Below are 11,169 nucleotides of genomic sequence, written 5' to 3' on the forward strand. Positions count from 1 at the left end.
CAGATCCGAAGGCAAGACATTCGTTGCTAAGAATGGATCCTTTCTAGAGAAGGAGTTTCTGTCGAAAGAAGTGAGTGGGAGGAAAGTAGAACTTGATGAGGTAACTGTACATGCTCCCTTATTGCAAGGTAGTTCATCACAGAAACCGGTTCCTGTGACGCCTACACCAATTAGTGAGGAAGCTAATGATGATGATCATGAAACTTCAGATCAAGTTACTACTGAACCTCGTAGGTCAACCAGAGTAAGATCCGCACTAGAGTGGTACGGTAATCCTATTCTGGAGGTCATGTTGCTAGACCATGACGAACCTACGAACTATGAGGAAGCGATGATAAGCCCAGATTCCGCAAAATGGCTTGAGGCCATGAAATCTGAGATAGGATCCATGTATGAGAACAAAGTGTGGACTTTGGTTGACTTGCCCGATGATCGGCAAGCCATTGAGAATAAATGGATCTTCAAGAAGAAGACAAACGCTGGTGGTAATGTTACTGTCTACAAAGCTCGACTTGTTGCGAAAGGTTTTCGACAAGTTCAAGGAGTTGACTACGATGAGACCTTCTCACCCGTAGCGATGCTTAAGTCCATCTAAATCATGTTAGCTATTGCCGCATTTAATGATTATGAAATTTGGCAAATGGATGTAAAGACTGCATTCCTGAATGGATTTCTGGAAGAAGAGTTGTATATGATGCAACCTGAAGGTTTTATCGATCCAAAAGGTACTAACAAAGTGTGCAAGCTCCAGCGATCCATTTATGGACTGGTGCAAGCCTCTCGGAGTTGGAATAAACGCTTTGATAGTGTGATCAAAGCATATGGTTTTATACAGACTTTTGGAGAAGCCTGTATTTACAAGAAAGTGAGTGGGAGCTCTGTAGCATTTCTAATCTTATATGTGGATGACATATTGTTGATTGGAAATGATATAGAATTTCTGGATAGCATAAAAGGATACTTGAATAAGAGTTTTTCAATGAAGGACCTCGGTGAAGCTGCTTACATATTGGGCATGAAGATCTATAGAGATAGATCAAGACTCTTAATTGGACTTTCACAAAGCACATACCTTGACAAAGTTTTGAAGAAGTTCAAAATGGATCAAGCAAAGAAAGGGTTCTTGCCTGTGTTACAAGGTGCGAAGTTGAGTAAGACTCAATGCCCGACCACTGCAGAAGATAGAGAGAAAATGAAAGATGTTCCCTATGCTTCAGCCATAGGCTCTATCATGTATGCAATGCTGTGTACCAGACCTGATGTGTGCCTTGCTATTAGTTTAGCAGGGAGGTACCAAAGTAATCCAGGAGTGGATCACTGGACAACGGTCAAGAACATCCTGAAATACCTGAAAAGGACTAAGGATATGTTTCTCATTTATGGAGGTGACAAAGAGCTCATCGTAAACTGTTACGATGATGCAAGTTTTGACACTGATCCGGACGATTCTAAATCGCAAACCGGATACGTGTTTATATTAAACGGTGGAGCTGTCAGTTGGAGCAGTTCTAAACAAAGCGTCGTGGCGGGATCTACGTGTGAAGCGGAGTACATTGCTGCTTCGGAAGCAGCAAATGAAGGAGTTCATATCCGATCTAGGTGTCATACCTAGTGCATCGGGTCCAATGAAAATCTTTTGTGACAATACTAGTGCAATTGCCTTGGCAAAGGAATCCAGATTTCACAAGAGAACCAAGCACATCAAGAGACGCTTCAACTCCATCCGGGATCAAGTCCAGGTGGGAGACATAGAGATTTGCAAGATACATACGGATCTGAATGTAGCAGACCCGTTGACTAAGCCTCTTCCACGAGCAAAACATGATCAGCACCAAGGCTCCATGGGTGTTAGAATCATTACTGTGTAATCTAGATTATTGACTCTAGTGCAAGTGGGAGACTGAAGGAAATATGCCCTAGAGGCAATAATAAAGTTATTATTTATTTCCTTATATCATGATAAATGTTTATTATTCATGCTAGAATTGTATTAACCGGAACCATGATACATGTGTGAATACATAGACAAACAGAGTGTCACTAGTATGCCTCTACTTGACTAGCTCGTTGATCAAAGATGGTTATGTTTCCTAGCCATAGACATGAGTTGTCATTTGATTAACGGGATCACATTATTAGGAGAATGATGTGATTGACTTGACCCATTCCGTTAGCTTAGCACTTGATCGTTTAGTATGTTGCTATTGCTTTCTTCATGACTTATACATGTTCCTATGACTATGAGATTATGCAACTCCGTGTACCGGAGGAACACTTTGTGTGCTACCAAACGTCACAACGTAACTGGGTGATTATAAAGGTACTCTACAGGTGTCTCCAAAGGTACTTGTTGAGTTGGCGTATTTCGAGATTAGGATTTGTCACTACGATTGTCGGAGAGGTATCTCTGGGCCCACTCGGTAATGCACATCACTATAAGCCTTGCAAGCATTGTAACTAATGAGTTAGTTGCGGGATGATGTATTACGGAACGAGTAAAGAGACTTCCCGGTAACGAGATTGAACTAGGTATTGAGATACCGACGATCGAATCTCGGGCAAGTAACATACCGATGACAAAGGGAACAACGTATGTTGTTATGCGGTTTGACCGATAAAGATCTTCGTAGAATATGTGGGAGCCGATATGAGCATCCAGGTTCCGCTATTGGTTATTGACCGGAGACGTGTCTCGGTCATGTCTACATAGTTCTCGAACCCGTAGGGTCCGCACGCTTAAAGTTGGGTGACGATCGGTATTATGAGTTTTTGTGTTTTGATGTACCGAAGGTAGTTCAGAGTCTCGGATATGATCACGGACATGACGAGGAGTCTCGAAATGGTCGAGACATAAAGATCGATATATTGGATGACTATGTTCGGACACCGGAAGTGTTTCGGGAGGTTTCAGACATTTACTGGAGTACCGGGGGTTACCGGAACCCCCCGGGGAGTATATTGGGCCTAATGGGCCTTAGTGGGAGAAGAGGAGGGGCGGCCAGGGCATCCGCGGGCCCCCTCCCCCTCTAGTCCGAATTGGACAAGGAGGGGGGTGGCGCCCCCCTTTTTCCTTCTCCTCCTCTCTCCCTTCCTTCCCTTCTCCTACTCCAACAAGGAAAGGAGGAGTCCTACTCCCGGTGGGAGTAGGACTCCCCCCTTGGCGCGCCCTCCTTGGCCGGCCGCCTCTTCCCCCTTGCTCCTTTATATACGGGGGCAGGGGGCACCTCTAGACACACAAGTTGATCTGTTGATCTCTCCCAACCGTGTGTGGTGCCCCCCTCCACCATATTCCACCTCGGTCATATCGTAGCGGTGCTTAGGCGAAGCCCTGCGTCAATAGCAACATCATCACCGTCATCACGCCGTCGTGCTGACGGAACTCTCCCGTGAAGCTCTGCTGGATCGGAGTTCGCGGGACGTCATCGAGCTGAACGTGTGCTGAACTCGGAGGTGCCGTACGTTCGGTACTTGGATCGGTCAGATCGTGAAGACGCACGACTACATCAACCGCGTTGTGCTAACGCTTCCGCTTTCGGTCTACGAGGATACGTGGACACACTCTCCCCTGTCGTTGCTATGCATCACCATGATCCTGTGTGTGCGTAGGATTTTTTTTGAAATTACTACGTTCCCCAACACGCACACCCTAAGGAGGTCACCACCCCGCCCCTCTCTTCGCCCTTCCCCATCACCGCCACAATCACCCCCCCCCATCGAGCATGTTGGTGTGGCCACATCCTTCCTGTAGACCTTTTGGCGAGACCAAAGAGGACTGTGCCGAGAGAAAGTTCTGGTAGAGGGTGTGGCACTACTTCAATTGTGTCAATGACAACTCACATCGTAAGGATGAATCAGTTGTCGGCCATGCCCGCCTACCCGTCGACCTCGACTACTTTGACCGTATGTGGACGACCGCCATGACAGAAATGAAAAGCACGCTCACGCTGGCCTTCAAGGATGTGGCCTTATCCCACATCCAGGACGAACATGCGTTCGGCGACCACATGGTTGCAAAAGTCACGGCAACCGAAGCCTTCCCGCATGCGAGGTCGCTTCAAAGAGGAGAAGAGTCGTAGTTCAGTTACTATAGAATCTTGGTATTGGGTTGTTCAAATCGCTATTTGTAATCCTTCTTGAAATCCATGTGGAAAATCTAGTACGGAAAGACTTTCATTGTTAAGGCGGAAGGAACATGTCTTCTAATCAATGACAAGCGGGTCCTATATAGCAGAAAATGTCGAAGACTGATACTACAGTGATTCTGACTTTACACGGCTGCAACCTTCATATCCATATGAAACACATTTTCATATGCACTATGGGGCTGTCGACGTGATGGCTCTGCTAGAGTTGCTATTAAAATTCCTCTGAGATTTTACTTTTCTCTCGTGTTTTAAGTTTGTAGAAAAGACGGGATGTTCCATCAGAGTGGGTATGAAGAAAAAAGTTAGATTCAGAGAACAAGCACAAGCGACAAGAAGAAAAATCCAGAAACAGAGGACGCACATTTTTGAATGGAAAACGTTTGGGGCCGGGGCACCGGCGAAAACATTGGGCCGGTCTTCCTCTTCCTCGCGTCTCCTTCACGAGCGCGCCGCCCTCTTCTTCTTCTGCCCCCTCCTCCCCACCCCTTTCCCATCCCTTCCCCTCTTCCCGAGCTGCGACTGGGCCATCACGACCTCCATCGCCGGCGGCCAGGCTCCCCTCGCCGACTGCCATGGCTGCCTGCCGCCATGGCCAGATCCATCCCCTACCTCAAGCCTTCACGCGGGCGCATCCCCTCCCCCCTTCCCCCTCCCCCCTTCCCCCTTCCCCCGGGCTGCGACTGGGCGACCACGACCTCCATCGCCGGCGGCTAGGCGCTCCCTCGCCAGCCGCCATGGCTGCCTGCCACCATGGCTGGATGTAGCCCACGTATACTAGTGTTGCAACCGTCACCTAGAACAGCTTCAACATCTGTTGAAAAAAGCTTCAACTATAGACAGAAAAGCTTCAATGGAACTGCACAATAAGGGGAAGCTACAACCGCAGTTGGTTTTTGTTACTACTCGCGAAGGTTTTTGCTACATCCATCAGGCGGAGCTGCGACCTTACGACGATGACAATGACGATTTTTGTTGCAACCGTAGTTTTTTTTTTGCTACTACGGGTGAAGTTTTTTGCTACATCCATGTAAGGCGGAGTCGCGACCTCGCGAAAGACGGCGACAGTATATCAAGCTTCAACCGGATACCACGCACAGAAAAAAGCTACAATCGTTCATACGAAAGCTTCAACTATAGTTTGAAAAGGATTCAACCAGCGACGGTTGGAGGTGGAAGAAGATGACAAAATGCTGCAGTTTTGCTACATGCTTCAACTGGCATAGATTTTGCTACAACCGGCATATCTTTTTGCTACAGCTAGGGTCACGTTTTGCTACAACACAGCCGGCGTCGTGGTTTTGCTACAACTAGCATCGCTTTTTGCTACAACCGGCATAATGTTTTGCTACATCCAGCACGGCCGAGTTGCGACCCGCGACGGCGACGACTTTTTTGTTGCAACCGCCGTAGGTATTTGCTACGTCCGGCAATGGGTTTTGTTACATCCGTTCATTGATGAAAATGTTCCTACCTGCAACGGCGAGCTACAACCAGCGAAAACGGTGACGTTTGTTTTTTGCTGCAACCGTGTCTCCATTTTGCTACGACAAACAACGAAAAATGCTACAACGGACAATTCTATTTGCTAGAACCAGTCAATCGCCAACGAGGCGGAGCTGCATCCATGGCGTGCGCGGGCGGCGAGGGCGGGATCCATCCATGGCGAGCGTGGGCGGCGAAGCTGCATCCACGGCAAGCGCCGGGCGGCGGAGCTGCGTCCATGGTGAGCGCAGATCTCTGATGAGCGCAGGCGGCGGAGCTGCATCCATGGCGAGCGCGGATCTGGGGCAAGCGCGGACGGCCGGCGAGGATGCCCACCGGCGACGAGGAACGCCGCGGTGGTGCTTCAAGCTCGGCTGTTTCCTCGCGAGGATATGACGGGGTGTCGCCGGCGCTCGGGCGTTGCAATTTTTTTGGGAAAATTGACTCAGGATGAGGACATAGCGAGGGACAGATCTGACGGTCTAATCGCTGCATCGGGCGGCCAGGGCTGGACCGGCCCAACTGTTGGGCCGGTGCGCCGGCGCCTAGCGTCGCCCTTTTTGAATCGGCGATTCCAATACTGTTCGGTATAGGCGTATAGCGACATAGCATTTTTTTGCCAGACCAACCATCTCACTACACACCTCCCGCCTTGGCTATAGCATCATAGAAGGGGCGGGCCTCTAGCTCGTCAACCCACTGCACGCTCCCACCCACCTTGGCTATACGTCTAGCTCGGCACGCACGGGATGCACGAACACCTAGGAAACATGATGAGCCAGCAGATCGAGCGAGCAAAAGGTGATGGGATTTGTCTGCGGTGTCAAGTGGATATTGCTTGATTCTTGTACCGCCACTCCGCCAGGAATCACGGTCACGGCACATGAGGGACCCAAACCAAGCCAAACCCACGATTTGCTCTAGCAGTCCAGTGCCATGTGCAACGAGACCAAACTGCACGATCGAAGTCCTAAAATAATTTCGTTTCACTCTGGATGGCGTGCTCACATGGCCAAAAGAGTTTGATAAGTTTTCCTCCAATGAGATCGATCGGGTTCAAACCAAAATCAACGCTGGCGCGGGTCCAAGATTCGGGGCCTACTATATGTCAGACCACCTCAAAAAATAATCAGGGGCATTTGATTTTTCCGGCCATGGAATTTGAATTCAACCATTGACCTTCGTCGCCTTCCTCTTGCCTCTATCTTCCTCCTCCGACCCTCCCCACTCACAAACCGTCGGTCGAACATCTACTGCTGCCACCGTGGTCGGCGATGCTCCTACGCGCCTCCCTGTCTCCTGCCACCCGCTCAAGGCCACTCCTCTAAACCGCTCACCACCTTTTCTTTTCCCGTGCCGGCAGCCAAACCCAGCACCTGAACCGTCAAGTCATTGACTCGCCTTCACCGGTGACACTGTTGTCCTATTGTCCCCGGCTTTGGGCCATTCCCATCCAAGGCCTCCCATGCAGCTCCGAGCCTCAACGACGCTCACTGCGGCGCTCCCCTCACCGTCTCAGGGCTTCCCCCTCTTATCTCTGGAATCGACTGACTTCAAATTAAAATTCAGGCAACTCACATCATTTTTTCTGAGAGTACGTCTAGGCGTGTCTTAGCTTTATATAAGGAAGAATTGTAATTATAAGAAACTATCACTTGCTGAACAACGAGCGTAGCACTAACACTAGACCCGAGCAAGGCCAAAGACGGTCAACGCCGCAAAACAAGCTACAACGCAAAAGAGCCTATCCTAAACTGAAGCACAACACCGCATCTCGACCGACGCCGAACGCCTCCGAAGACCACAAACTTCTGCAAAACCGCGCTTGTCGATGCATCATCCACTCTGAGCGTGTAAGAGGAAGTGGCAAGTGAATGGCAGGACTCGATCCGATCTAAGGAAGACGCCGTCTTGGACACACCGTCAATGGGTGTACATAGCGCCGCCAAGGATCAAAAGAGGACAGTGTCCCCAAACACAATTCTCCCAACAGAGGTACGCCGCCGAGGCCGCCGCCATTGTGCCGAATCGAGGCTTTCGCCTGGAGACTGCCACCAACTCCAAGCGAGCGAGGGACATGACAAACACGCCCGGCAACGTCTCTAGGGAGGGGATGATATCCATGGGTGACATCGCCCCCGGCTCGACGGAAGTCATGCAAAATTTTCATCCGCTCGTCACACATCAGCACACCTCATAGAATTGGGCAACACCATCCAATTAGCCTTGCACCTCCGCCACAGCAACACTAAGCCGACATAGCCGCAAAGCCAATCGAGGACCGGCGACTGACTGCAGGGCAAAGAGAAACCCGGCCACACCACCAACTCCAAGCCTGGACAAGGAACCACAGACACCCCGTGCCTCTGACAAGGTCCAGGACCGGCCATGACGCCAGTCGCCCACTCCAAGGGATAGCCTTGCGGCGGCCGGACCCGCTTCTCCACGAAGAACCATGCTCAACATGCCGCACCACCAGGAGAGCCCCGACACTCTCCACACCACACAGCGTTGACCGACCACTCGTTGCTCGCCAAGAGTCCATCTTGGCCGAGGCATCACACCGTCGCCGCCACCAGCCTGTCCGTGGGCTCGCTTCGCTGCCTCCAGACGGCACCACCGCCACCCGAACTCGCCACTTCACCGCTGCCAGCTCCCGCCAGACCCGCCGCTCCACCAGCGCTTCTGACGTGTTCCGACCGCCACCCCCCACATCCGGCTGGCACAGATCTGACCCAGCCGAGACCCGCCACGAAGAAAAGTGTCGCGCCGCCACCGGTCAGCAAGCTGCTCCGCCACACACCACCACCTGCTTGCGTGCACCACCCTACTTGCGTGCACCACCCTACCCGCTGGCCTCCGAGTTCCGCCATCGTGGCCGAAGAAGAATCCCCCCCCCCCCCCCCCCACCACACTCGAGGAGAGGGCAAGGAAGATCCCGCAGTACGTCACTCTCATCAGAAGACCAACCCGTAAATTTCTTCTCCAACTTTTGAACTAACTTGTGCTTAATTTCCACTAGCAAATAAGTGCTGCATTAACCGCTCCCTTAACACGCGTACAAACATCATTCCAGCATTCCTCCATCCCACTCCAGCATTGTGATCTCCCAGAAAGCCAACCACGGAATCAAGCAGAGCATCTCGTCATGGCGGCCGCGGCCAGGGCCTTCGCCGCGCACGTGCTGCGCGGGAGGTGGTTCATGGCGCACGGCTCCTTCCTCATCATGTCCGCGGCGGGGGCGACGTACATCTTCGCCGTCTACTCCAAGGACATCAAGGCCACGCTCGGCTACACCCAGGAGCAGCTCAACACCGTCGGCTTCTTCAAGGACGTCGGCGCCAACGTCGGCATCCACGCCGGCCTCATCGCCGAGGTCGCCCCGCCATGGCTCGTCCTCTCCATCGGCGCCGCAATGAACCTGGGTGGATACCTCATGCTCTACCTCTCCGTCGCCGGCGTCGTCCGCGCCAGGCCGCCGCTCTGGCTCGTGTGCCTCTACATCGCCGTCGGCGCCAACTCGCAGGCCTTCGCCAACACCGGCGCACTCGTCACCTGCGTCAAGAACTTCCCCGAGAGCCGCGGCGTCATACTCGGCTTGCTCAAGGGCTTCGTCGGACTCAGCGGAGCCATCTTCACCCAGCTCTACCTCGCTTTCTACGGTGGAGGCGTCGGTGACACCAGACCGCTCATACTGCTCGTTGGCTGGCTCCCGGCCGCCGTCTCCGTGGCCTTCCTCGGCACGATACGGATCATTCGCTCGCCGCGCTCCCCGGCCGCGGCGCGCCGCGAGTACCGCGCGTTCTGCGGCTTTCTGTACGTGTCGCTCGCTCTCGCCGCTTACCTCATGGTCGTCATCATCTTGCAGAAGAGGTTCTTGTTCACCCGAGCAGAGTTTGGCGTCAGCGCCGCCGTCGTGCTCGCAATGCTTCTCGTCCCATTCACCGTGGTCCTGCGCGAGGAGGCCGCACTGTTCAAGAACACACGGGAAGCGCAGACCGTGGTGACCGTGGCCACCAAACCACGGACGCCGGCACAAGAACCAGCGGCCGTTGCGGAGAAGCCAGCAGCTACACTGACGTCGAGGGTGGTGCGGGCGCTGAGGCCACCACCGCTTGGCGACGACTACACGATCCTGCAGGCGCTGGTGAGCGTGGACATGCTGCTGCTGTTCACGGCGACGGTGTTCGGCATGGGCGGCACCCTCACGGCCATCGACAACATGGGCCAGATCGGCGAGTCGCTGGGTTACCCGCAGCGCAGCATCGCCACCTTCGTCTCCCTCATCAGCATCTGGAACTACCTCGGCCGGGTCGCCTCCGGCTTCGCGTCGGAGGCGCTCCTCGCGCGGTACCGCCTCCCGCGCCCGCTCGTCCTCGCCGTCGTCCTGCTCCTCACCGTCCCGGGCCACCTCCTCATATCGTTCGGCGTGCCGGGATCCTTGTACGTGGCGTCGGTGATCATCGGGTTCTGCTTCGGCGCGGCGCAACCGCTGATCCTGGCGAGCGTGTCGGAGCTGTTCGGGCTCAGGTACTACTCCACGCTCTACAACCTGTGCGGCACGGCAAGCCCCGTGGGGTCGTACGTCCTCAACGTGCGCGTGGCCGGGCGCATGTACGACCGCGAGGCCGCGCGGCAGGGTGGCGGACACGCCGTGGCCTCGGCGGCCGGGAAGAGGTTCGTGACTTGCATCGGCGTCCGGTGCTACAAGGAGTCGTTCTTGGTCATAACGGCGGTGACGGTGGCCGCCGCGGCGGTGACGCTGGTGCTGGCGTGGAGGACTCGGGGATTCTACGCGGGGGACGTATACGCGCGGTTTAAGGAGGAGGAGGAGGAGGAGACGGTGGTGGTTGGACAGAGCAGAAATGGCGTCGCCGCGTCGGAGACGACCGGTTAAAAGTGAAAGGGAGTTGGCGCTAAGAGCATCTGATATAAAAATCAGCCCAAAAACTGCTTGATGCAAATTATACATCAGCAAAAACGGGATTTTTACATCACCGAAAGTGTCCAACTCCAACAGGTAATGTGTTCTAGATTCTTTCTTTCTAACTAACCACCCCCTGATTTTCACGGGAGTGGGCCTCTCATCCCCTTAATCTCCAATCAAAATTTACCTATTTGTAAAAGCCGTGTAAACCTATGTATGTGTAGCATTACTGAAAGGATCGATATAGTTGACTAGAGGGGGGTTGAATAGGCAACTAACAATTTTTAGCTTTCTTTACCAAATTAAAGTTTGCATCAAAATAGGTTGTCTAGATATGCAACTAAGTGAGCAACCTATATGATGCAACGACAACAAGCACGCAAGCAAGTAAGAAATATAACACGAGAAAACTTGCGAAAGTAAAGGAACGAGATAACCAAGAGTGGAGCCGGTGAAGACGAGGATGTGTTACCGAAGTTCCTTCCTTTTGAGGGGAAGTACGTCTCCGTTGGAGCGGTGTGGAGGCACAATGCTCCCCAAGAAGCCACTAGGGCCACCGTATTCTCCTCACGCCCTCACACAATGCGAGATGCCGTGATTCCACTATTGGTGCCC

At 52.9% G+C, this 11,169-nt stretch overlaps 1 protein-coding gene across 1 annotated transcript; it reads left to right on the top strand.

Annotated features, from left to right (window-relative positions):
* Window positions 1–8,523: 8,523 nt before the first annotated feature.
* Window positions 8,524–10,841, top strand: LOC123180434 (protein NUCLEAR FUSION DEFECTIVE 4). The gene is made up of 2 exons (XM_044592491.1): window positions 8,524–8,599; window positions 8,704–10,841. The coding sequence occupies exon 2, from the start codon at window positions 8,776–8,778 to the stop codon at window positions 10,522–10,524; it is 1,749 nt and encodes a 582-aa protein (XP_044448426.1). The 5' UTR covers window positions 8,524–8,599; window positions 8,704–8,775; the 3' UTR covers window positions 10,525–10,841.
* The last annotated feature ends 328 nt before the right edge of the window (window positions 10,842–11,169 follow it).

The sequence above is a fragment of the Triticum aestivum genome, chromosome 1D (assembly GCF_018294505.1).
Source record: "Triticum aestivum cultivar Chinese Spring chromosome 1D, IWGSC CS RefSeq v2.1, whole genome shotgun sequence".
In the NCBI taxonomy this organism is placed as follows: Eukaryota; Viridiplantae; Streptophyta; class Magnoliopsida; order Poales; family Poaceae; genus Triticum; species Triticum aestivum.

Excerpts from the sequence above, each read along its gene's own strand:
- LOC123180434 (XM_044592491.1), top strand. The coding sequence starts at position 8,776 with ATGGCGGCCGCGGCCAGGGCCTTCGCCGCGCACGTGCTGCGCGGGAGG.